At 43.1% G+C, this 27,408-nt stretch overlaps 1 protein-coding gene across 1 annotated transcript in view; it reads left to right on the top strand.

Moving 5' to 3' along the window:
- The window catches only part of LOC120017386 (sorbin and SH3 domain-containing protein 1-like), a 51,057-nt gene extending 31,394 nt beyond the window's left edge, over positions 1-19,663 (top strand). The window contains exons 13-25 of the mRNA XM_038960136.1: positions 4,492-4,667; positions 7,022-8,488; positions 10,992-11,077; positions 11,356-11,529; positions 13,293-13,339; positions 13,712-13,826; positions 14,275-14,400; positions 14,662-14,888; positions 15,094-15,625; positions 17,429-17,527; positions 18,358-18,410; positions 18,769-18,875; positions 19,139-19,663. Of these exons, the coding sequence (XP_038816064.1) occupies positions 4,492-4,667; positions 7,022-8,488; positions 10,992-11,077; positions 11,356-11,529; positions 13,293-13,339; positions 13,712-13,826; positions 14,275-14,400; positions 14,662-14,888; positions 15,094-15,625; positions 17,429-17,527; positions 18,358-18,410; positions 18,769-18,875; positions 19,139-19,206 (3,277 nt within the window). The 3' untranslated portion in view covers positions 19,207-19,663. The remainder of the gene's footprint in view (positions 1-4,491; positions 4,668-7,021; positions 8,489-10,991; positions 11,078-11,355; positions 11,530-13,292; positions 13,340-13,711; positions 13,827-14,274; positions 14,401-14,661; positions 14,889-15,093; positions 15,626-17,428; positions 17,528-18,357; positions 18,411-18,768; positions 18,876-19,138) is intronic.
- Positions 19,664-27,408: the final 7,745 nt, after the last annotated feature.

Raw genomic sequence — 27,408 nt, 5'->3', positions numbered from 1 at the left:
ATCTTACCTCTATGCTTCTGTCTTATTGCTTATCCATTCCCAAACGTGTGTTTGTCTGTGTTTAGGGTACGTTTTTAGGAGTGCTGTCAGCAGGGATTTTTTTGTGTGCATTTGAACACTCTGTGAAGAGTTCCCCTGAGAGAGAGAGAGAGAGAGAGAGAGAGAGAGAGAGAGAGAGAGAGAGAGAGAGAGAGAGAGAGAGAGAGAGAGAGAGAGAGAGAGAGAGAGAGAGAGAGAGAGAGAGAGAGAGAGAGAGAGAGAGAGAGAGAGAGAGAGAGAGAGAGAGAGAGAGAGAGGCTCCTATTAACGAGGGTAAAAGCTGCCAGTACAGTGTGTCCTCTGTCTGCTTTGGAGAAAATTTGGGGGTGGGTGGGGGGGGGGGGGGGCATGGTTACTATGTGGCAATTTATTTAAAGCTGAAAGGAAACAGCCCCTGAGTCAAACCTGGATGTCATTTGTGAGTGGAGAGAGACAGGGAACTGCGCTCTACTCCACCCCTACAGCTACGTAACTTTACAGAAAACGTTATCCCCCCCAGAGTGGGTGTGTGAAGCGCCTGTATCGTATAACAAGAATAACTTTTATATGAAAGCGGGTGTTTGGTCATTAAGCAAACCAGCAGCGTTACGACTTGGATCACTTTGTTTTTGTCAGCAGAGGTTTATGTGCTCTATTTTTGTTTCCGCAATAAAATGTAAGGAATTCTAGCCCTCGCCATGGTGACTTTCTTGAGGTCCATTGGCTGAAAGTTGTCCCTCCATTTCAACATGGAATTTTCCATCTCTCTCCAAACTTAAAGTGCATTCGGAAAGTATTCAGACCCCTTGACTTTTTCCACATTTTGTTATGTTACAGCCTTATTCTAAAATTGATTAAATCGTTTTTTCTCCCTCATCAATCTACACACAATACCCCATAATGACAAAGTAAAAACAAGTTTTTAGACATTTTTGCTAATTTATTACAAATAAAAAACAGAAATATAACATTTACATAAGTATTCAGACCCTTTACTCAGTACTTTATTGAAGCACCTTTGGCAGCGATTACAGCCTCGAGTCTTCTTGGGTATGATGCTACAAGCTTGGCACTCCTGTATTTGGGGAGTTTCTCCAATTCTTCTCTGCAGATCCTATCATGCTCTGTCAGGTTGGATGGGGAACGTTGCTGCACAGCTATTTCCAGGTCTCTCCAGAGATGTTCGATTGGGTTCAAGTCCGGGCTCTGGCTGGGCCACTCAAGGACATTCAGAGACTTGTCTCGAAGTCACTCCTGCGTTGTCTTGGTTGTGTGCTTAGGGTCGTTGTCCGGTTAGAAGGTGAACCTTCGCCCCCAGTCTGAGGTCCTGAGCACTCTGGAGCAGGTTTTCATCAAGGATCTCTCTGTACTTTGCTCCGTTCATCTTTCCCTCGATCCTGACTGATCTCCCAGTCCCTGCCGCTGAAAAACATCCCCACAGCATGATTCTGCAACCACCATGCTTCACCACAGGGATGGTGCCAGGTTTCCTTCAGATGTGACGCTTGGTATTCAGGACAAAGAGTTCAATCTTGGTTTCATCAGACCAGAGAATTTCATTTCTTATGGTCTGAGAGTCCGTTAGGTGCCTTTTGACAAACTCCAAGTGGCCTGTGAAGTGCCTTTTACTGAGGAGTGGCTTCCGTCTGGCCACTCTACCATAAAGGTATGATTGGTGGAGTACTGCAAAGATGGTTGTCTTTCTGTAAGGTTCTCCCATCTCCACAGAGGAACTCTGGAGCTCTGTCAGAGTGACCATCAGGTTCATGGTCACCTCCCTGACCAAGGTCCTTCTCCCCTGGTTGCTCAGTTTGGCCGGGCGGCCAGCTCTAGGAAGAGTCTTGGTGGTTCCAAACTTCTTCCATTTAAGAGTGAAGTAGGCCACTGTGTTCTTGGGGACCTTCAATACTGCAGAAATGTTTTGGTACCTTTCCCCAGATCTGTGCCTCGACACAATCCTATCTCGGAACTCTACGGACAATTCCTTCGACATCACGGCTTTTTTGCTTTGACATGCACTGTCAACTGTAGGACCTTATATAGACAGGTGTGTGCCTTTCCAAATCAAGTTGTAGAAACGTCTCAAGGACGATCAATGGAAACAGAATGCACCTGAGCTCAATTTCGAGTCTCATAGCAAGAACCTGTTTTCGCATTGTCATTATGGGGTTGATTAATGAGGAATTATGTTATGCATTTTTGAATAATGCACTATCGTAAAAAAAAAAGAGAAAAGTCTAGGGGTCTGAATACTTTCCGAATGCACTGTATATTAGGATTTCACTGCATGATATTCCCTAACTCTTTTGAACAGTTTATTGTCATCCTAAATCTTTGACGTCATTCATTGTCGTCAGCTCGTTGGATATGAAGTATTCAGTATTCATTTGTAAAGCTTATTGATATTGCCATGCACTGTATTGCAGTAAGTTAATTTACAGAGACATCTGTTTGTACTTATTATATTATATGTAATTTTATGAATACTACATGCTTTAACTCATGCCCACAGTCTAGATGGATTGCTTAATGCATTGGTTCAGTCTAAAGCCTTTCTTTGTCAATAAATAAACATGTATTTGTAGAGGTCTAACAAATATGTATAGTAACTTGTTGCATCAACTGTCTACTCCCAAGTTCTGAAAATTCCCATTTAAAATGAGCAACAACGATTTGTTTCTGGTCAATAGCTAATCATAGTTGCACATTACTTTGACGAACAAAAACAATAATACCTGTCAGACCACTGGCTTCGTTGGCCCGAACCGCTTTGATTTGCTATAATGTTTAATCATGTTTGTGATGCGTCAAAACAGTTTGTGCTCTGAAGCCTATAGCCTGTTCAAGAAATGTGTTTCAAATAGCCATGAGCTGCTGAGACGAAGCTGTACGTCCCACATGCTTTCCTCAAGCGGATACGAGACACATGTTTAGGGCGTGAGAGTTTTACCGGGGTTTCTTTGAAATTGGAGGCCTAGCCTATATTCAAGAACTTTCAAGTACACATTTACCTCATTGTTGTGTACCACATTGCTTACTGTATACAGGCGTGTGTATAAACAAGGGACTCAAACAGATATTTTTAGCTCTGAGTGCAGTATAGGTCAGCAACGGACGTGTGCGCAAACAGGATTCAGTCATTCGACTGTTCACGATTGAATGAGATGCTATCAGCTGTAGGCTTTGTATTTCAAATATTGCCATTTTTCAAACAGGCTAAGCTCCTATCAATCTATTCTTAGCCTTGCAATTTTATCCATCATCAAACAATCAAGCTCTCTGAGCTCGATGCCTGCTGGTTAGATGTTATTGGGTCAGAACATCTTCAGTCGTATGACAGATGGGATGTTGGTTCCAAGGAGCTGTAGAGCCAATGTAGCCTGCTAAGGGGTATTTATTTGAATACTTGCATGTACCCTATAAAGTAAAGTTTTTTTATTGAATATGAAGGCAATATCCCAAATGGTTGGTTCTTCTGAGAACTATGAAATAGGTTCTTATTAAGGGGGTTGAATTAAAAAAAGGAGGTATTTATAATCCAACATTTGGTTCTTCCTGTTAAACTGTAACCAGGCACCATGTCAGAGTGCCTAACTCATTTGGGGAAAACCTGTTACTCTCCTCACGCCTCACTTCACTTGAGCCCTCAAATGTGTGTGTCTATTGTGTCCCCAAATGTTTTTTTATTGTTCATTTGCAGCACAGGAAAGTAGAATATCCGGCAATGGGAATTAAACTACTGTTGTGTTACCCTGTAAAGATACTGTCGGTGGAGCGATTCCTTATGCTGAAAAAAGTTGTTCTCAGGCTTTGTTTTATATTTCCACGTGACTTACTACGTTACTGGAAAATTGTCGTCAGTTTAATGGCCTCCACTCGTACACGGCAGCACAAATAGAAAGGCAGGGAGGCGTCAAGTTCTCTCCTCTCCTCGGAGCAATCCTGAGAAAAGTACAGGTGCATAGCAGAAGAGAGGCAGGAGCAACATGTGGTAACGTTCAGGCAATATTTTTTCGAAATCTCTCCAAACGGCCCCTGTGGAATGCTAAGATAAGGGTGGTGAGCACAAGTAGTGAGTGTTTTACGTCAAGGTCCAAATTCCAAGCATTCTTATATGAAAGCGTCGTTATACTCTTCATGTTCCCATAATACAAGTAAACAAAAAGGCTGAATCAACAAGTAATCAACCACAGAATGTTCAAAATAAGTCGAACCATATTGCGACTCGCAAAATTGCGTAAATACAAATGCAATGCTTCTTTATCCTTTCATAAAATGCATTTTATACAACATTTTTAACTCAGTTAGACTGCACTTAATTGCCCACACTGGCATGTACTGAAGCATGCTCCCTTCTAGCTACAGTAGCTGGTTGTGTAAACACGTAGTCCTGTTCTAATCAGGCTTTCTGAGTAAAGCTGCTTTTTAGGTTGAATCACTCTTTACTCCCTGTTTTTCTCACCCCATATCTAGCTCCGGGTGTAAGGCCGGACACAGCGAGGTGGAGAAGGACGAAGGATCGTCTGGCAGCGAGCCAGCGGCTCCAGAATGCGACCGCTATGTCTACAAGAGCATCCTGGAGGGCGGTGATATTCCCCTGCAAGGTCTGCGGGCCCTCAACAAGCGCCATGCCAGCACCTCCTCTAAAGGTAGGATTCCACCACTCAACACATGTTGCCAGTAAATCGTGGGGGGAACTGAACTGGCTTCACAGTGTGACTCTGAAAGTTTTTTGTTTTTTTTAACCACTCAGACAGAACCGAATGACTTACGGGGATGATGAACCATAAAAGTGTCTGTCAGGGATACATGTGTTTCCTTTTAACTCTGAATGTCCTTGAGTGGCTCACACATTCTTTTCACACCAGGGGCCAATCATCTCGCAGCATTTATTTTTTCTCAGATGTTTATTTGATTTATTATTGATATCACGGATCTTTCACCAAACTGTCCATATCCGCTTGGAAATCCATTGAGAGTTAGGCTGTGGAAGGTTTTCCCGCGAAATCAATGAATGAAGGCTATTAGGCTAACCTTGGGTTTTCCCCTCGTCTTCAGTTATTTGCCTCTGCGGGCCAGGCGGTCGTTGGAGAGGCTTAGGGGGCAGGGCTCCGAAGTGGTACTTAAGCCAGGGAGCAAAGGTCCAGGCGAGTGGACGGATGGGGAGGAAAGGGGGAGATAAACAGGACTCTGGTTTTCACGGCTGGGCCAGACAGGGGTGAGATAAACAAGAAGGACGTAGCAGGGTGGTCAGGAATGAGGAAGTCAGCTGTCAGAGGGAGTTCAGAGGGTGTAATTCCTGCGCACATGACCAGGGGAGAGAAATGCGATGGGGAGAGGGAGAGGAAAGCAGGGAAGGGGACGAGAAAGGAAGGGGCACAGCTAGGTGATGTTGCCCCAAGCCACCATCGCGCCAGTCCATTTGGAGTTTGTTTTAGTTTTTTGCCAGATGCACAAATGTATTCTTTATATTCTTATTTTTTTGTGAGCCTTCTGCCCTTCTCAGTTAATAAGAAATATTTGTTCTCAGCAGAATGATTTTAGATGGCTAGTAGGCCTACTGTATTGGGAAACAAAGTTACCAGATGACTTGACTGCAGTTCAAGTCCCTATCCTATAAAAGTCTTGACTGAAGTCCCTTTTCCATAACATTGTGGAAACTGCTGTAAAGAGAATTCCGCCCAGAGTTATCTTGAGAAGACTTAGTCAACTGACTAGCGCACTTTCTCATTATGGCTTGCCAGAGACACGCCACCTTAGCTCTGTGGACACTCAGTTACAGTACAAACAGAGCAAGATAAAGTGCAGACAGAGACAAAGAAACAACTTGTCGTGTGGCTCTGCTTCGTGCTCTTCCAAACAATAATGGAACACTTTGTTTGTCACCGAACGTTGCTTCCTGCAGGCTGTTCTAGAGGCTAAGATTGTAACGTCCTGTTATAATGTCATAGTCATGTAAATAACAGTAGCGTTCAACTTATTCAGTGTGTGGAGCTCAAACAGGACACTGAGGATATTGCAGGTCTGCCATATATGACTGAGCCAAAATGACAGACTCATAAGAATAATGCCAGTTAGAATTTGGAATCCTTGTAGAGTTACTTTCACGACAGCTGGTGGCAGTTATGTGTCATCATTCCCTACTGTGATGTGTCATTCCTTACTGTGGTAGAACCAGCACATACAGTACTTGGCATTACTAGCACATCGCTTACTTAGGTGAGAGTCAACCATAGCCTACTCATCACAGGGGTGTGCTCACAGGGGTGTGAATGACCCTGTCGGTTTTTACCGTTTTATTTGAGACTGTGTCCCGTGATGGTCCCTGAGAAGGAAGGGCTTTTTTGGGGCTTAATTCCTCAACGCTGAGGCTTATTTCGTAAGCATTGTGTTAAGTAGTGCGTAGATAGGCAAGTAGCTTATAGAGTCATTTTGTATTTCTTATGAACACGTACTGTATGAACTGTTTTTTTAATACCCATTTTCAAAGCTAGCTCTCTGTTGTGCGGTTCAAGAGGCAAATATTAGAAAACGAAGTCCAGTGTTTCACTCGAACAACAAGCTTACCAACATTACGTCCACATAGCATTTCACGCATGCCATACTTCCCTGCTCTTTGCCCCTTTCTGTCGTTTCATTTATTTTATGTTGCTGCTTACGATCACCACCAATTGAATTCCGAATGATTGGGATTGAATAAGCATATCAGATCCAATGAAAATACTACACACTAGGGTCAAAATCAACATTTTCACTGCTCCACTCAAAGCAAAGTGTTTTACTTCATTTTACAAGTATCCTTACTAATTGTATAACAAAGTCATTTGTTGTATAACAGTCATTTGTTACTTGATGTGAAATGAATCAAGTGTTTTTCTCCCTCCCATCAACTTTTGATGGAACCTTAGAAATGTGTTGACCCTGTCTTTTCTTCAGTGTGTGTGAATTTGTGACCACTGTAACCTAATGCGCTGTTTATTCTGTTGTTCTGCATGCTTGCCAGTGGATTATCAAGGTGGGAATGGCTATATAATTTCACCCTGCTCTTCTGTAAATAGTCGATCAGTTCTTGCCAGTAATGCCCTAGGTTACCAGTGTAAGAATAAGAAGCCCTTATCCGCCGCCAAAGCCTGCATACCCCAAATCCTCCCCTCGAAGTTCAAACCTAAGCTGATGGCCCCTAGTGGTGACAGCCAGGACAGGAGGACTGTGCCCGCCAGGCACCCAAAGGCACACAGCTGTGAGGATATATACACAGGGAGCACGGGAGCAGAGGCCCGGGAGAGCGGACTACACTCAAACACAGACTCAGACTCCAATGATCTCCCCCTTGACTCTGAGACTGGTTTTCAAAATGGCAACCCTGAGACTAGAAGGAGCACAGCAGAGTTCTCCACCCTGTACCGGAACATGCACAGCATCCAGAGACCTTCCTACTCGGCGGGCTCCAGCCCCCACGGGAGTGTCCGTAGCCTGACCTCCCTGTTTGAAAAGGTGGGGATCAATGAAACTGATGGGGAGGGGGACGAGGCAGGGGGGAACATTCCCCGGCGGGACGCTGTGTTGTCAAGGGTGTCGGCGTTTGAACTGATCATCCAGCGCTCCAGCCCGACTCCCACACGCTCTTCCTCCATGCCAACGCTACCCACTGGCCCCACCCAAAACCACGGCGCCGCCAACCTCTTCATGGCGTCTGCCGTCTCGGCTGAGTTGCTGCTGGTCACTGACCCTGGGCAGACAGAGGGCTGCCCTCTGGAGGACACGGAGGGCAAGGCAGCCCAAGACGAGGCCTCTCGATCAGGCAGCGAGATAGTGGAGGCGGTGGCATCCTCGGAGTACAGTGACACCCTGCGAGCCGAGTCTCTCTCTGGGACTGAGGTAGAGATAGAGCAGCACGGCTCCACAGAGAAAGCCCCAGTACCAAAAGAGAAACCCCCAGTGGTCACTTTCTCCAGAACCTCAAACAGTCCGCCAGCACCAGTCACTCCATCTGCTCCCTCACACAACTACCACCTCCACAACCACCACCACCTTAAACCCAGCAGCAAGTGCAAAGGCTCCTGCCCAGCCTCCTATACCCGGTTCACCACCATCCGGCGGCATGAGAGGCAGCAGCAGGCCTCAGCCCAGCAGGACAAACTCTCCACTCAGGAGAAAATAAAGAACTCCTCCTCTCTCCCCGCAAACCTCTTGCTCATGGGCCCTGCACCATTCATGGTGAAGAGGTCTCTCCAGTCTCACCGGGCCAAAAATTATTTCTCAGCCGCTAAGGTGATGGCAGGTCAAAGGTCACAGACCCATTCTAGTGAGCCCAGGCCCCTCATCCCACAGCGTCTCTCTTCCTTGGAGGTGCTGGAGAGGCTTGGCACTGGAGAGGGTGCGCCGACCGACAGTGACAACAACCTGACTAATGGGGGAGGCATGGACGCCAATGGGAATCTTCTGCAGCCGCTGACAGCTCATCGCAGAGGTGGCTATCTCCTCCCCATACTTTCACCTGAGTGCCACCCTTCCTACACACCCATGCCGATCTCTATGGCCACTCATTTTGTTTATTCTCCAAAACTTTTCTTCCTCACATTGTGTCTGTTTTTTTTTTCACAACGTGATGCTACCACCTTCCATCTTTTTAGTCTCTGTGGTTCGTGACAAAGTGACAATGCAGCCTCTCCATTTCAGTTTTTGGTGTTTTGGTTTTGGTGGTTTTTCCATTTTCATTTTTTTCCCCGTCGAAATTGTTTCCCCACCAACCCATCACAAAACACTTGAGTAACTGTGCATGACACCTTCATTTTTATTCAAATATATTGAATTTCGTGTAAAATGGCTTGCGTACTGTATACACCCTCAAGTAATGTGTTACCGTGAATTTTTTTAAGGCTTTGTGGATTTGGTTTTGGTCAGCTTTGAGGTAAACAAATGTGCATCCTCCATTCATCTGTCATCCTCCTTCTGACAGGACTGGCATTTCAATTAGAGACTATGTGCTTTCCCTCTTATGTCTTCATAGCTGGTATTGGCATTTCCTGTGTTTATTCTGTGTGATAAAACATGGATTTCTGTCACAAGAGGTTGGGAGTTATAGGGGTTTACTATGGTGCTTTGCTTGGAGGCACTGTGCAATGTCTATATTGGTAAAGGCTGGGTGGGAAGCAAGATGAGTAACATAGTACAGTTAGTGATGACTGGGATGAGGCATTAAACATGTCAGTGTGGAATTTTAGATTACTCATTGGTGATGGTGATATGTAATATGGGTAGTCACAGTATTGTATCTGCATGTTTTGTACAGTATTTGTTGCCTCTATAGCTGTTGACCTCTCTCTCTGCCTTTTTTTCATCAACAACACCCTAAAGCTTAGTCATAGTGTGTTGCTGTGTTTGTTGTTGTTTCGTGCATGCGGGAATATACGCTGAGTGTACAAAACATGAAGAACACCTTCCTTATAGTGATTTGCACCCCCCCCTCCCCCTGATGAATAACAGCTCATATTTGTCTAGCTCATCAACAATAACACATTTGAGCCCTCCTGATCCATCATGGAAGATCCACTCTCTTGATCCATGAACTGCTCTGCTGCTGACCTCCCCCATATACTGTAGATAGACATTCATGTGCTTCAAAAAAATACTTTGTGTAGTAGTTAACAATCACAATGACACACCGCAGCTACTATATACACTGTACAAGAATACAGACTGAGTGTACAAAACATTCAGAACACCCACAGTTGTGTCAAGTTGCCTGGATGTCCTTTGGGTGGTGGACCATTCTTGATAAACACGGGAAACTGATAAACATGAAAAGAAAACAGCAGCATTGCAGTTCTTGACACAAACCGGTGTGCCTGGCACCTACTACCATACCCTGTTCAAAGGCACTTAAATCTTGTCCATTCACCCTCTGAATGGCACACGTACACAATCTATGTCTCAATTGTCTCAAGGCTTAAAAATCCTTCTTTAACCGGTCTCCTCCACTTCATCTACATGGATTGAAGTGGATTTAACAAGTGACATCAATAAGGCTTTCACCTCAATTCACCTGGTCAGTATTTGCCATGGAAACAGCAGGTATTATTAATGTTTTTGTACATTTAGTGTATGTTTTTTCATTATTTTTTGGGTTGTGTGTGTATTTTTTCTTTATCATACTGAAAATGACACCTTTTCTTTGGAGCATGACTAGTTCTATATGGTACAATGTTACAAGTTCCCTTGCTTTGTCAAACTATGCTTTATACATCTATTGGAATTGTGGTATTGCAATGCGTTAGGGTTATTTAAAAAACAAAAATATATACACTACCGTTCAAAAGTTTGGGGCCACTTAGAGAAGCACATTTTTTTGTCCATTAAAATAACATCTAAATTGATCAGAAATACAGTGTAGACATTGTAGAATAGTGTAGACCGTGTAGAATAGCCTTAATTTCTCAGAACAAGAATAGACTGACTAGTTTCAGAAGAAAGTACTTTGTTTCTGGCCATTTTGAGCCTGTAATCGAACCCACAAATGCTGATGCTCCAGATACTCAACTAGTCTAAAGAAGGCCAGTTTTATTGCTTCTTTAAATCAGAACAACCGTTTTCAGCTGTGCTAACATAATTGCAAAAGGGTTTTCTAATGATCAATTAACCTTTTAAAATGGTAAACTTGGATTAGCTAACACAACATGCCATTGGAGCACAGGAGTGATGGTTGCTGATAATGGGCCTCTGTACGCCTATGTAGATATTCCGTTTCCAGTAACGATAGTCATTTACAACATTAACAATTTCTACACTGTATTTCTGATCAATTTGATGTTATTTCTTTCAAAAACAAGGACATTTCTAAGTGACCCCAAACTTTTGAACGGTAGTGTATATTACAGATATTGAGAGCAGCATTATTGATGAATTTTGTTATGTGAAAATGTTCAATCACTTGTAAGATTTTCAGGACATAATGAATTTATTTTTCGTACTAGATTCAGACTCGTTCCAGGCTTTGACCCAAGGAGACCTTGGTGACGGCGAGGATGAGGTGGTTAGGAGACGCCATGGAGACAAAGAGGTAACATTTCTTTATAGTTTTTAATAAATTCTGAAATGTTTCGTTTCTAGTCATCTCAACAAAACCTGATAGGGCTTCACTCTCTTTTTGACCAAGAAATAGAACTCTAAACGTTTCTGTGTAAACAAAAACGGTGAAATATTTTAACAATTTAAAAAATTGCTTTTGTATCCTCATCTTGAAAATGACTGCGGTCCTCAGAACTATTAATGTGGCATACAAGAACAAGTGAAATACAAAAAAATGTACTAGCAGATTATGGTATGTTTCCCTGACAGAAAATCTTGGAAGAGCAGCGGCGGCTGAAGAGGGAGCAGGAGGAGGCTGACACAGCATCGAGGCGACATACAGGAATCGTTCCCACCCACCACCAGTTCATCTCTAACGAACGCTTCGGAGACCTGCTCAACATCAACATCAACGACACAGACAAGAGGAAATCCGGATCAGAGGTACAGTACAGTAACATCCCTCTCATTGTGCAAAATGACAGCTATTTTGGTGGTGTGTGTGCGTAAGTGGTGCGTCAGCTGTTTGTTCACACACACCCGCCCGCAAATGCCAGTAACCCATCGGCAACCTTCCGACTACTGTATGTACTGTATATAAAAAATATATATATTCATTTTTTCTTCATAAAGGTAGTGTACTGGGCCTTTATTAGTCCTGTATTAGCGGGCCAATATACCCCCCCTCGCCCCAACATAGGTAAGCAGATCATAGGCTAACATTACTTGATTGCACAACACAGTTTTGAGCCCTCCCCCGTTATGTTTCTGTGGTTTACCATTTCAACATACCTCACTACAATACCATACACTACTCTATTTTCAGTGACCAGCTAAATAGATCTGCCAAACATATATTATCATCATGATAAACCTGCTGTTCACTGTGTATTCCCTGGCACACATTTAAAAGGGAAAGGGGGATACCTAGTCAGTTGTACAACTGAATGCATTCAACTGAAATGTGTCTTCCGCATTTAACACTGTCTTAATCGACATCTATTTCTTCGGCGCCCGGGGAACAGTGGGTTAACTGCCTTGCTCAGGGACAGAACGGCCAATTTTGACCTTGTCAGCTTGGTGATTCGATCCAGCAACCTTTCAGTTACTGGCCCAGCGCTCTAACCACTAGGCACTACGTTTTAATCAGTCAGCTTCCTCTGTTGGCAGTGCTCTATCTGTTTGACTGTAGCTCACAGTATTTACCACCGGACAGAAACAGAGTCACAAGAGCTGTTTCATTCAGATCATTGCTAGAATATTCTCAGTGGATCAGGGACACTGAAAGGGCACAAGTAACAACCAGATGAGCTCAGAGATGAAATCAAGCACTCAAAAACATTTATGCATTTTAACTACTTACCCTTGTACATAACCAGTACAAATTAGTACTCTGGATTATATTTGTTTATGTTTTTATTCCGTTTTGGAAGCATACAATAACAAAGTTAGTGTTCATTTGCAGTGCGTTATAAGCGGTGGAGAAGAAAACAAATGTATATTACAACTGGCATGTACAAGTGATATGTATTTTTTTTCTTCATGTGCCTTGACTTTTATGAATCAACAATGTCTTACTACAGGGCAGTGGTGGGAAAAGTACCCAGTTGTCATACTTGAGTAAAAGTAAAGATACCTTCATAGAAAATGACTCAAGTAAAAGTTAAAGTCACCCACTAAAATACTACTGGAGTAAAAGTCTAAAAGTATTTGATTTTAAATATACTTAAGTATCAAAGTAAATAATGTGTGTTTAGTGAGTCTGCCCAATCAGAGGCAGTATGGATGACCAGAGATGTTCTCTTGATAGATATGTGAATTGGACCATTTTCTGTCCTGCTAAACATTCAAACTGTAATGAGTACTTTTGGGTGTCAGGGAAAATGTATGGAGTAAAAATAAAATTATTTTCAATAGCTATGTAGTAAAGTACAAGTTGTCAAAAATATAAATTGTAAAGTGACTTAAGTAGTACTTTAAAGTATTTTTACTTAAGTACTTTACACCACTGTTACAGGGTATGAAGATGAGGGTATAATTGACTGTGAACATAAACCAGAAGATAGTCTTGTGTGAATCTTGCAAACTAGCATGCAAGACCAGCCTGAACTGAATAACCATCGTTTCGTACATGTCACAGGGCATTGGAGTCCAGTCTCCTTTATCCATGCTTATTTTCTAACAGTCCTTGCTTTGTTTGTTTACAGAGAACTCCAGCCCTGGCTCGGTTTGACTTCAGAGCAGAGACTCTAAAGTGGGTAAAATTCATTGGCACACATACCATAAGTGATTTCAAGAGCATGCACAAAATAATTTTAAGCTGCAGTGAAATATAAACACTGGTGTGTTGTAATCATGACTGTAACATGTAGGCCTATGTACCATTTGTGTGACTGATGGCGGTCTAGATGAATCTCGACTCTCACATAGCAATTTACACGTGGGGAGACGTCATTCTAAGTCTTTGAGTGAAATATTTAAAGTGGGTGATATGTGGTCATATTTCTGCAGTACTTTGTCATATTGCTCAGATGCCTTTGACATTATGCTCATATTGCATTTTGACATGAATGCATGTTGTTGAATCCAATAGCTAACCTATGTTTGTTGTTGCCCTTTTTTCCAGGGAGTTGCCATTTCAAAAGGGAGACATTGTGTACATCATTCGACAGGTGGATAATAATTGGTTCGAAGGGGAGCATCACGGCAGAGTCGGCATCTTCCCACGGAGTTATGTTGAGGTACAACCACTTCCTGTGTTTTGACTCAAAATGAACTCTGACCTTTTCTTGCTAGATGGAACTCACTATAGTACGGTACAGACGGACGTGCCAAATAGATTAGTCAGGGCAGGGTTATTATGATACCAGTCAATTCATCAGGGTTATGACACCAGTCAGTTCAGAAGTTTAAGTAAGAGTCCCAGTAATGATATTCACCGGAGTCATGTTCAGTAAGAAGAAACTGTTCTGAAACAGAGGGAAACAGGGAAGTGCTACCTGAACATGTCCATTAAAAACACAGATATGTGTTTCCTGTCGCAAAACGTTTTTACTACAGTGTGCCCTCCTGAATGTGACACTGGTACCTTGCATTGACTTTAACCGATACCCTCCTAAACTTGAAACTTGTTTCTAGCATTGGAATTGACTGATGTATTTTGTGGATTTGTGTGGATGTTTGCTCTAGCTCCTTCCCCCCACGGAGAAGGCCCAGCCAAAGAAGAGTGCCCCAGTGCAGGTGCTGGAGTATGGAGAGGCCATAGCACGTTTCAACTTCACAGGGGACACGGTGGTGGAGATGTCATTTAGAAAGGTAAACTGAAGAACGAGGTTTTAAAGCTATTGAGTTTAGGAGCAGTTGTAACATTTGTTCTTCTTTTTGCGTAATACAAAATGGAAATCGCAAAGTATTACAGCATAGTAACATCATAGTGTTATGATACAGGAAATACAGTATGTTTAACATAAATATTGTGCATGCTGGTGTTTAGTTTGTGCTTGATGTTATGTTATTCAATGCTATGCATCGAAATGCGCGATCATATGAGCTAACGCGATACCAATGTGTCTACAGGGAGAGAGGATCATCCTAATTCGCAGGGTCGATGAGAACTGGTACGAGGGCAAGGTCTCCGGGTCCAATCGCCAGGGTATCTTCCCCGTCACCTACATAGAGGTGCATAAACGACCCAGAATCAAGAATGGATTGGATTATCCAGACCCACCCATTGGCCAATCACCTCACCGCAGCCTCAATGCTTCCCCTCAGGTAATGGCACACTCTCTTGTAGACTTCAGTCTGTCCAGGAATACAACAATACTCTCCAAGTTTGTCTCTTTTTTTTGTTGTTTACTTTGGAGCTGTAATATTCCTTTTTTTCTCCTTTATTATCTGTGTTCATTTTTGCTCATGTCTAATGTTTCATCCTTCCTTTCCATTTCTGTCCCTCGCCCTCCCCTCTCTCTGGATGGCCATTTTGGTCTATAAGCTGAACCGTGTCCGTAGCAACCGGCTCATCACGTCCCCCCTGCCCCTCCCCCGCTCCCCCCGCCGCTCTGTGTCCCCCGAGGTCCACGCCATCTCCTCTGAGTGGATCTCCCTGACCATAGGGGGTGCCGGCCCCCCTGCTGCCCCAACCCCTCCTCTACCCCCACTCCCCTCCGTGTCTTATCGCTGGGGCGAGTACCTGCCCCCTTCCATGTCCGCCAGCCCCGTGCCCCCCACCTGCGGCAGCCCCTACTGCATCTCCCCAATGGCCTCCCCTTCAGCCTCCCCCCTGCCCCCACCCCGCCCTGGCTCGGCCACCCCTTACCTCACCTTCACCCCGCCCCAGGGGGAGGACTTCCTGCTCTCCCCTCCCTCTCCTCGTCTGTCCCGCAGTCTGAGCCCCTGTGGGGGGGTAGGCCTGGAGAGCTGGCTGACAGGGGCCAGTCCCTTGCGCCTCCTGGAGAGGGATTTGATGGAGGGGGAGGGGGCAGAGGGAGACAGGGGCACTGGACGCGAAGCCCTGGGCTACTGGCGAAATAGCCCTGCAGAGGTATCTGGCCTACTGCATGGTGTGCAGTGTTGCGTCTCAGGCTCACTGTGGCTGGAACTGGAGATCTGACCTCCATGAGCCACAATAAGAGGATGTTTCCATTGATGATGCCTCTAGATAGATAATTGTGCAAATAGACAGTGAATGATGACTAACTGTAATGTTGAACTAATGTTGACCCCTCCTCCAATGCAGTCACCAGAGCTTACACGACTCCTGTGTCATATTTTGGTCTGCATGTGTTTCTTGTGTGTTCCCTACTCACATGCACATGGTTGAGCGGGACATGATCTCCTCAGGCGTTTGGAATGAAAACCACGTGACTGTGCATGATTTGTATTTTTGAAATGTGTTGAATGATTCAGGGAGTTGTTGCAGAATCTTGACCCCCCCCCCCCCCACCACTATAGCATCATCTCACTGGGCACAGACGTCAATTCAACCTCTATTCCACGTTCATTGAAATGACGTGGGAACAACATTGATTCAACCAGTGTGTACCCAGTGGGATGTTGTAAAATATTGTCCTAGAGGAGCCAATTTGATTACTATTTGACGATCAAGTTTGATTTGGGAACAATATGAAACAAGTGTATGAATGTTTTTATAGAACATATACATTTTGTGATTGTTTTTTTTTTATAGAAAATTACTTTTGTTCGAGAGACACACTACATGACCAAAAGTATGTGGACACCTGCTCGTCGAACATCTCATTACAAAATTAAGGGAAATTAATATGGAGTTGGTCCCCCCTTTGCTGCTAGAACAGCCTCCACTCTTCTGGGGAGGCTATCCACTAGATGTCGGAAACATTGCTGCGGGGACTTGCTTCCATTCAGCCACGAGCAGTAGTGAGGTCGGGCACTAACGTTGGGCGTTTAGGCCTGGCTCACAGTCGGCGTTCCAATTCATCCCAAAGGTGTTTGAAGGAGTTGAGGTCAGAGCTCTGTAGAGGCCAGTCAAGTTCTTCCACACCGATCTCGACAAACTATTTCTGTATGGATCTCGCTTTGTGCACGGGCATTGTCATATTGAAACAGCAAAGGGCCTTCCCCAAACTCCAGGCATCCGCCAAACCCATATTCGTCCGTCGGTCTGCCTGCCAGATGGTGAAGCGTGGTTCATCACTCCTGAGAACGCGTTTCCACAACTCCAGAGTCCAATGGACTGCGAGCTTTACACCACTCCAGCCGATACTTGGCATTGCGCATGGTGATCTTAGGTTTATGTGCGGCTGCTCAGCCATGGAAACCCATTTCATGAAGCTCCTGATGAACAGTTATTGTGCTGACGTTGCTTCCAGAGGCAGTTTGGAACTCGGTAGTGAGTGTTGCAACCGAGCATAGTACATTTTTATGCGCTTCAGCACTCGGCGGTCCCGATCTGTGAGTTTGTGTGGCCTACCACTTCGCGCCTGAGCCGTTGTTGCTCCTAGAAATTTGATGAACTGACTTGTTGGAAAGGTGGCATCCTACGACGGTGCCACGTTGAAAGTCACTGAGTTCTTCAGTAAGGTAATTCTACTGCGAATATTTGTCTATGGAGATTGCATGGTTGTGTGCTCGATTTTTTTTTACACCTGTCAACAACGGGTGTGGCTGGAATTGCCGAATCCACTAATTTGAAGGGGTGTCCACATACTTTTGTATGTATAGTGTACGTCTAACCAAGAGTGTGAATTGACTTCCACTGCAATTCTGTTTACAGCACACGCTGTTGAAAATGAATTGCGACGTGTAGACATGAACTCCTATTTGCGATCCATGCATGAGTCTAATGTGTGTGTTGTTCCTCTTACAGCTGGTGAAGAATGAGAGTGACTACCATGGTAGAACCTCCAGGAGCCCTGTCATGTTGTTTGACATCCACGACAACAACATAAATGCTAACTCATTTGAGGTAAGGTGCTGGTTTGCATGTCGTGGGGCTGACGATACTATTAGACAATGTACGTATATGTTTGTTATTTCTGGATTGGAAATATGCGGTGGGGGTTCGTTTCTCGATGATCTACCGCGATCGTTTCCTTTAACTCATCAACGTCAAGATATTCATTTGACTTAACATCATCACTTAACGAATCGTTTATCCTAAACCGCATCACTCAGCTTCCAAACTTTTATTTCGATTTTCTGTAAAAAAAAAAGTAATAAATAAACAAGTCAATAAGATTAATATGACAGCATTCTTGCATGACCTTGCTGCCATCTGTTCTTCTCCATTGGTTGTGCATGTCTTCTTTTGAATGGTATCAGACGTTCACTAATATTTCATTGTGACTGTGTACATTCTACATGCCACTCACTCTACTGTCTTGCTCTTCCATGCGTACCCCTTTGCCGGACTCCAACACGATCTCTCCTGGTGTTTCACGGCTTTCCTAGTTTTTCCTGGTTTCTAACGGACCCCTCTCTTTCTGCCTTACTACTCACCGGACCTCCTACCTTCCTTCTTCCTGTACGTCCTCTAACTCCCTGCCCTGCCCCGCCCCTCTCCCCAACTCCATAATCTCTCCTCTTCTGGGCTGACTGGGAATTCTGTGGAAATTCTGGGAATTCTCCCTCTGACCTGACCACTGTCACTAGGAAGCGGTTTGTAATGAGATCATGAATATAGTTGAGACCTCGGTGAGGTACTGCCGCACTCTCTCCCCCCACCCCCATGACTCTGTCCTTCACCGACTCCTGCCCCCCCTTCACCCCAGTAAACAATCTCTCATCATTTCCCAGCAACCCCAGTCCCACAGCAGCAGCCCGGAGCCAGGTCGTCTCAGCTGTGGAATGTGAGTATGGCCGTCTGAAGTCTGTCCCTACGTCTAGTCTTAGCTCTGGATACACTGGTTACTGTTATACTGTTATACTCTGACTAAAGGATTCAAAGCCCCAGTTCAAGAGTCATGTTCATTAGGGCACGCAACGGAAAAAGTTTTTGAAAGCTTTGCAACGAAAAAATGAAAATTAGCGTTTTTAGGGGTGGGATAAGTCCCAGTAGTCCCTCTGTTTCAGTTGGTTTCAATCCGTTTGGTGCCTAATGAACACGGCCCTGGTTTGGTAAATACAATTCTTTTATCGTTTTTGATATTATGTCTCTCAAGTCCTTTTATGGTTGTATTTCTGACTTTATGTAGTGTTACCCTACAGTTTCCAGGCTTTGTACTGTTACGTGCCACAGAATGAGGATGAGCTGGAGCTGCAGGAGGGAGATCTTGTCAGCGTAATGGAGAAGTGCGATGACGGCTGGTTTGTTGGTATGTGCCTGGGGCCTCAGGATAGATTGCCCGAAGATATAGTCATAATCACTGTGTCACAGTATGTCACATCCATCCATATAGGGTTACAGCAGAGTGACAGCAGAGGGTTAAACTTCCATGTTTGTCATTTCTCAGAAATTCTCACATAGATGTTCAAACACATAGAGTTCAATAGAGTACACAACTTACATTGGTTCTGCCTGAGTAGGCACATTTGAGTGCAAAGACTAACAAATATTGTTGTTGTTTTTCATTCTCAGGTACCTCAAAGAGGTCCAAACAGTTTGGCACATTTCCAGGAAACTACGTGAAAGAGGTCAACTTGTAACCTGTCAACAAACATTTATAGTGTGAGGAGAACCCAGCTCTAACCCTTGGTTACCATTCAAGTTTTGGGAAGGCATTACTATTGCGCTTGATTGTTTATATTAGGATAGTCATTCAGACAGGTGAATACGTTTGTCTGGTGTAAGTGATCAGTTTGGTGTGAGGTATGTTAATGTACATGAGGCGAAGACAGGAGGATGCTTTGCTGTTGACTCACTGCCCAAACGTTAGTGTAGTGTATACGTACTCCAACCGTATCCTATACAGTACATGGCTGAATTTATAAAATAATATTCTGACAATGGAACTTGTAGTAAAAAAAACTCCTCTCAAAATGTCAACACATACAGACTACGTTTACAATAAGTTTACAAAACATTATGAACACCAGATTTTTCCATGACATAGACTGACCAGGTGAATCCAGGTGAAAGCTATGATCCCTTATTGATGTCACTTGTTAAATCCACTTCAAATCAGTGTAGATGCAGGGGAGGAGACAGGTTAAAGAAGCATTTTTAATCCTTGAGACAATTGAGACATGGATTGTGTATGTGTGACATTCAGAGAGTGAATGGGCAAGACAAAAGATTTAAGTGCCTTTGAACAGGGTATGGTAGTAGGTGCCAGGCGCACCGGTTTGTGTCAAGAACTGCAACACTGCTGGGATTTTTAATGCTCAATCTTCCCGTGTGTTTCACGAATGGTCTACCACCCAAAGGACATCCAGCCAACTTGACACAACTGTGGGAAGCATTGGAGTCAATATGGGCCAGCATCCCTGTGGAACGCTTTCAACAACTCAATATTAGGAAGGTGTTCTTAATGTTTTGTACACTGTCAGTATTCTTGTACAGTATATATAGTAGCTGCGGTGTGTCATTGTGATTGTTAACTACTACACAAAGTATTTTTTGAAGCGCATGAATGTCTATCTACAGTATATGGGGGGTCAGCAGCAGAGCAGTTCATGGATCAAGAGAGTGGATCTTATAACTTCCATGATGGATCAGGAGGGCTCAAATGGGTTGTTGATGAGCTAGAGAAATATGAGCTGTTATTCATCAGCTACCTTTCAGGACCTTTGTTGGCGAAAGCATTTTTCATTAACTTTGAATGCGGACACATGCATCTGAAGGTTACATGACATGCTAAGTCGTCTAGAAGACGAATGTTTTTCCTAGGTAAACCCGGTAACTAGCAGTGTTTGGTTAGACATACCATGGAGGTATCAGGCTGTGTGTGATGGCATATACTTGGACAGTGTCCAACAAACCATATTCCTTGATTCGAATTTCGAAAACCCATTGACCTGACAGTGAACTTCTAAAAAAAAAAAAAAAATTGTAGAATCATGGGATGGCTTGGTTTTATTCGCTCAGAATGCACTGAAAACTATAAAGCTATGTTTTTGACAATGTAGTCAATGTAGGCTTGTAGTCTTCGTAAAATAGCAGAGTGTTTCTTACCTCAGTGTAGTCCAAAAGCTTCCAATGCCATTTTAGTATTGCCTTTGTTTTCTAACCAAGGTGTGTACTATAATTCGAGCATGTTCATGTATATGATAGAAATCTGGAAATGCTCAAACACGTTAGCTAATATTAGCTAAGCTTTCTGTCAGTTGAAGTGATTAATACAATCAGGAAGACTGGTTGTGCTATGTACATACCTGATTAAGAGAGATCGCGCATGGGTATGAAGGAGTGTACGTGCAAGCAAGCGTATACGCCTGTGTGTCACACCTATGTGTCGCACATCTCTTATCAAAAAATGATTTTCTGTCATCTTGTACAGCATATCTGTCCCTTAAAATTAGAAGTAACATTAGCTGTCTGATCTTTTGTGATTCCTGTGAGGTAGCTGGTGGCAGACAGCTGCCTAAGCTATACTGGCTCCAGTGAAACCACAGGACAGGCGTGGTATGCCACTCTTTTTAAAGCACTTAACTTCCGCCCCGAGGTCATTTTTGAGCTTTCTCCTCACACCAATTGTATACTAATTCATTTGAAGTTTAAAAAAGCCTTTCGTGAACTAACACTCGCACTTTACTTTTTTCCCCCTTACTAGCTCTGACTTTGCTAATAGCTACTTTATTGAGGAAAAATGTACTTACTATGACTGTGATATGTGGTTGACCCACCTAGCTATCTTAAGATGAATGCACTAACTGTACGTCGCTCTGGATAAGAGTGTCTGCTAAATGATTAAAATGTAAATGTAACTCTTTGTTTGAGTAACGATTGATTTTAATTTGTGTGCATTTTACTTTTTACATTTGACAAATTATATATCCCAATATTGTTGGATACAGGGGCCTTTTATACACAGTAGGCTATGTGTAGCCTCAGTGTAGCATCTGAGAGTGCTAAGCTATTTAAGAGCATTAAACTATATCAATGCCATTATTATTTGGAGGCCAGCAGGTACAACCAGAAAAACATCACTCATTATCTTTGAACTGGACTGCTCCCTCAGTGAAGATTGCTTTGAATTCGGATATCAACGCATCGAAACAGTCTTCCTGTGAGGACAGAGGTCCTCAATCTGAGAGCTACATCAGATCACTACGCCGGTAACAGCCACCATACGTCAGAATATATCCTAAAAACGCAGCAGATTGATATAAGAATGTATTGTGTCGTGGCAGCTCTACTTTCTTCTCTCTTACTTTGTTCATATCAAATTATTCCTCCTTATGACTCACTGCTATGCGTTCTTCAAAGGAATCCTCAATGTCATGAGTGACAGTAGTCTGGGTTCACTAGGCAATAGAATTTAAACGTGTTTCTAAGACAAAAGAAGTATATCTGTCATAAGACTATCAACATCTAACTAGTATTATTACCTTTATAGTAATACTTCATCTACTTAATGATGACTTATGTTAAATATCGTTTAAAGCTATTAATGCCATGTTCACATTGTCAGTTTGAAGTGACTCAAATCCTATTTATTTTCATATCCGATTCAAATCTTTTCTTTGTCCTGCAGTCTGAACAGCCAAAAACCACATGGAATCTTGATATTTCAAGCCACATTTCGAAGGTGGTTTGAAGTCAGATACATATCTGATTCCTGGCCATGTGACTTGTCTTAATGGTCGAATCTGATTTATTTGCCCTCAAGTGGTTTTTAGACTTATTTGGCATATCTTGTTGCTTGCTAGCTACTTTGTTGACCGTTTGACAAGAACATGTGGTAACTAACTAGCTTGTTAATTGTTTACAAACAAATGAGTGAATGTTCTAGAAAGCTTAAACAGCTACCTAGCTACGTAGTTCGCTGCTGTGGTGAGCCCAAAAAATAATTTGTTTTGAAAGTTGGATCATCTTATCCTTTGAGGCTTTAAAAGTGTTCTTAACCTATGATTTTGAACATTCAAAGCAACTGGGAAACGTCCATGACAGGAATTGTTATCAACTTAGCTTGCTACATAGCTTCTGAGTGATAGGAAGCACGAGCACCACCACCAATCAGCCTTTACCTCTGAGCACACACCATCATTACTATGACAACTAGCGTAGCCATGTCACCAAATGACTGCCATCTGAACACACACACATCCGATTTAGTCCCTCACTTGTAACCTGCTGTTTGGACAGTCGGTATTCCAAAACGAATTTGAAAAACAAAACTGATTTGAGCATTAAGGCTTTAGTGGCTGCCACCTATCAAGTTACCTTGTGAGATATTTAAGTACAGTTCTGCCTGTTTACTCATCTTTCAGTTGTATTTGAAAGGAATAGAAAGCTTCACTCTGTCAAACTGTTACAGTGTTTGTCATCGACATGAGACAATACAACACCCAAACATTCAACATCATTGTTTTTCCCTAGTTTGTTATTAACTGCCAATTGCCAACATTGATGAGAATATAGTCTTGTGTGACAGTTGTTTTAACGAAACCAGTTACATTGTACTAAGTTGCTGAGTTTGTCTCTACATCATTCATATGACTATCAAGAAGTATTTTGCGGTACTAGGAGAACATAGATGAGGGTTTCTACTGTATGGCCATTCATGTGTTTGTAAATTTCGGTATTTCTCCCCTTGGTTCGCTGTACATAACTTCCATAACTTGTTTCTGAAGGATAATCCGAGTGGTAGTATTGTGACTAGAGATACAGTAGAGACGGTGTAGAGATACAGAACATAGATGATGGTTTCTACTGTATGGCCATTCATGTGTTTGTAAATTTCAGTATTTCTCCCCTTGGTTCGCTGTACATAACTTCCATAACTTGTTTCTGAAGGATAATCCGAGTGGTTGTATTGTGACTCAGCTGTGAGCTGTTTACCCCATAGAGATACAGTATAAAAAATGTGTTCTATTTAATTCTGTGGTTTCCACCATGCTAGCACTTGCGCTATAGCTATTACTACCCATCTCCAACTCAGAGACAATGGCATCCAAAGTCAAAGCAAAGCTTACAGAATAATGTCCCGAGACAATTGAACACGGAAAGGTCTGTTCCATGTCAAACTGACTGTATGATAGACTTTGGCAACAAGCAATCCCTCTTCTTGTGGTATCATATCCTAGCCTCATAAGTCAGTGTAAAATGTTGATGGGATAATGTGCTCCGTGAAGCATCGCAGGATGTATGAATGTACGATTGTGGAGTACTGTATAACACTCGTTATGTAACAAGGATCCGTGCTGTCAGCTTGAATTAACATGTTACACATTAAACAGCCTGGCACAATAAGAATTGTAAATATGTATAATAAAGAAGTATGCGATGCAAGCGATGGGAAAAGTCACATGAAGCTCTCTGTTGTTCTCAAAGGATTTTTTTGGGGGGGGGGGGGGGGGGGGGGGGGGCAAAGCACAGAGTGAAGAGTTATTGAGCACAGACCGTTTGATGCATATGAAGTAACGTTACGCTGCCATTTGATGAGGAACGTAAATGCCTTGTGTCAGATGCAAATTGTGCCTCATTTTCATTAGCTTTTATTGATTATCACAGAAATGTATCCATATGTCATATTTAAGGATATTACTATTGTTTCCCCCGTTGTTTTTTAGTATTTGTGATGGGAGAAGACATGTACTAAAGAACATGATAGCTACTGGACTAAAGTGTGACACAACGCTTCAAGTAAATTATTAATCATCATAAATATGTTTTCATTCGTTTTTCGAGACGCTCAACCTGCAACAGTTTTTGTTTGCTTATTTTTTGCGGTGCTGTTACCATGTCAATATTAAAATGAAGACAACACTATTTACTGCAGTGATATTATTGATATTTCGGTATTATGCAATATTTAATAAACTATATAAAGTATCCTGAAGTACCATGTGTCTTAATGTCCTGTGTTAAGGTTTAACTTTGAAACAACTGAAGTTTTACAGCTATGTGTACACGTTGTTTGACTTAGCTTATTCGGATTATTTTTTCACAAACACATGCACACCGCAGACTCACAGAACAGGTATACTCAAAAAAAGACATGCTGTAACCTAAAATGTCCTGGGTAACACTGATCATATAATGAATTATGGAGGCGACAGCACAGTCAGTAATGAACAGATGTTTGTTTAAATGATCATGGAAAAGTAAACAGTTTTGGCTACAGGGAGGCCGACACCACCAACTACATCCCAATTTAACCCCTGAGTGAAAGTGATCAATGCAGTCCAAAAGTTTTGTATTGCTATGAAGAAGGTAGCTAGCAAATTGTTCAAGCGGCAATCAGCAGTTGAAACAACAATAAAGCGTACTCCACACCCCTCTTTCGGTATAAAGCTGAGGGATGGGGCTGGAGAAATGTAACCACTCTCAAATTCATAGACCGAGCTAACGATGCAAGGACTGACAATCCATGATATCACAATTATAGTTTCAACCATGTTTTGAGACTATCTAGTATTTGTTTAAAAACATTGGCATAAGAAAAGCTTATATTTTGGGTTCTGATGGGGTACGCCAGCTGAACTATAAATTAATTAGAATCAATGGGTACATATCATTAATTTATAAGTCCAAAAATGAATGTAGCAACTGCAGATTGTCCCTTTAATGCTATTTTGTCTGTTTTTTTGCATTTGTAACTTATTTTTTAAACGTATTGTGTACATAATGTTGCTGCTACCGACTCTTATGACCGAAAATAACTTCTGGGCATCAGAACAGCGACTATTCACCTCGAACTGGAAGAAGCTTTTTCCTTTAACGAGTCCGACGAGAAGGATATACTGCTTTCCGGGGAACAGGCCCAAATCCCCATCATTTGCGTGAAGAAAAGACGGAGAAAAAGGGGGCGGAGGTCAGCTGCCTTCTGAGAATTCATAGGCGAGCGAGTAAACTCCCACTGCCATCTGTTCTATTGGCCAACGTGCATCATTGGAAAATAAAATCGACAAACCTACGATCAAGATTATCCTACCAACGAGACATTAAAAACTGTAATATCTTATGTTTCACCGAGTCGTGGCTGAACGACGACACGGATAATATAAAACTGGCGCGATTTTCCATGCACCGGCAGAACAGAGAAGCTACATCTGGTAAGACGAGGGGTTGGGGTGTGTGTCTATTTGTCAATAACAGCTGGTGCGCGATGTCTAATATTAAAGAAGTCTCAAGGTATTTCTCACCTGAGGTAGAGTACCTTATAATAAGCTGTAGACCACACTATCTACCAAGAGAGTTCTCATCTATATTATTCGTAGACGTCTATTTACCACCACAAACCGATGCTGGCACTAAGACCGCACTCAACCAACTCTATAAGGCCATAAGCAAACAAGAAAATGCTCATCCAGAAGCGGCGCACCTAGTTGCCGGGGACTTTAACGCAGGCAAATTTAAATCCATTTTACCTCATTTCTACCAGAATGTCACATGTGCAACCAAAGGAAAAACTCTAGACCACCTTTACTCCACACACAGAGATGCATACAAAGCTCTCCCCCATCCTCCATTTGGCAAATCTGACCATAATTCTATCCTCCTGATTCCTGTTCACAAGCAAAAACTAAAGCAGAAAGTACCAGTGACTCACTCAATACAGAAGTGGTCAGATGACACGGATGCTATGCTACAGGACTGTTTTGCTAGCACAGAGTGGAATATGTTCCAGGATTCATCCAATGGCATTGAGGAGTATACCACCTCAGTCATTGGCTTCATCAATAAGTGTATTGACGATGTCGTCTCCACAGTGACGTACGTACATATCCAAACCAGAAGCTATAGATTACAGGCAACATCCGCATTGAGCGAAAGGCTAGAGCTGCCGCTTTCAAGGAGTGGGAGACTAATCCGGATGTTTATAAGAAATCCGCTATGCCCTCAGACGAACCATCAAACAAGTAAAGCTTCAGTACAGCATTAAGATTGAATCCTACTACACCGGCTATGATGCTCATCGATTTGGCAGGGCTTGAAAACTATTACGGACTACAAAGGGAAACCCAGACGCGAGCTGCCCAGTGACGCGAGACTACCAGACGAACTAAATGCCTTTCATGTTCGTTTTGAGGCAAGCAACACTGAAGCATGCACAAGAGCACCAGCTGTTCTGGACGACTGTGTGATAATGCTCTGTAGACGATGTGAGCAAGACCTTTAAACAGGTCAACATTCACAAAGCCGCAGGGCCAGACGGATTACCAGGACGTGTACTCAAAGCATGCGCGGATCAATTGTCAAGTGTCTTCACTGACATGTTCAACCTCTCCCTGACTGAGTCTGTAATACCTACATGTTTCAAGCAGACCACCATAGGTTACCTTCGCTTCCTTGGGCACAGGGACTACCTAAATGATTACCACGCCGTAGCACTCACGTCGGTAGCCTTTGAAAGGCTGGTCATGGCTCACATCAACAGCATCCTCCCGTATACCCTAGACCTACTCCAATTCGCATACCGCCCCAACAGATCCACAGATGACGCAATCTCAATCGTACTCCACGCTGCCCTTTCCCACCTGGATGATAGGAACACCTATGTACGAATGCTGTTCATTGACTACAGCTCAGTGTTCAACACTATGGTGCCCACAAAGCTCATCACTAAGCTAAGGACCCTGGGACTAAACACCTCTCTCTGCAATTGATCCTGGACTTCCTGATGGGCCGACCCCAGGTGGTAAGGGTAGGCAACAACATGTCTGCCACGCTGATCCTCAACACTGGGACCCCTCAGGGGTGTGTACTTAGTCCCCTCCTGTACTCCCTGTTCACCCAAGACT

This window comes from Salvelinus namaycush, chromosome 22, assembly GCF_016432855.1.
Source record: "Salvelinus namaycush isolate Seneca chromosome 22, SaNama_1.0, whole genome shotgun sequence".
Classification (NCBI taxonomy): Eukaryota; Metazoa; Chordata; class Actinopteri; order Salmoniformes; family Salmonidae; genus Salvelinus; species Salvelinus namaycush.
Note: the sequence above shows the minus strand (reverse complement) of the source record. Positions and strands in the feature narration are given on the sequence as shown.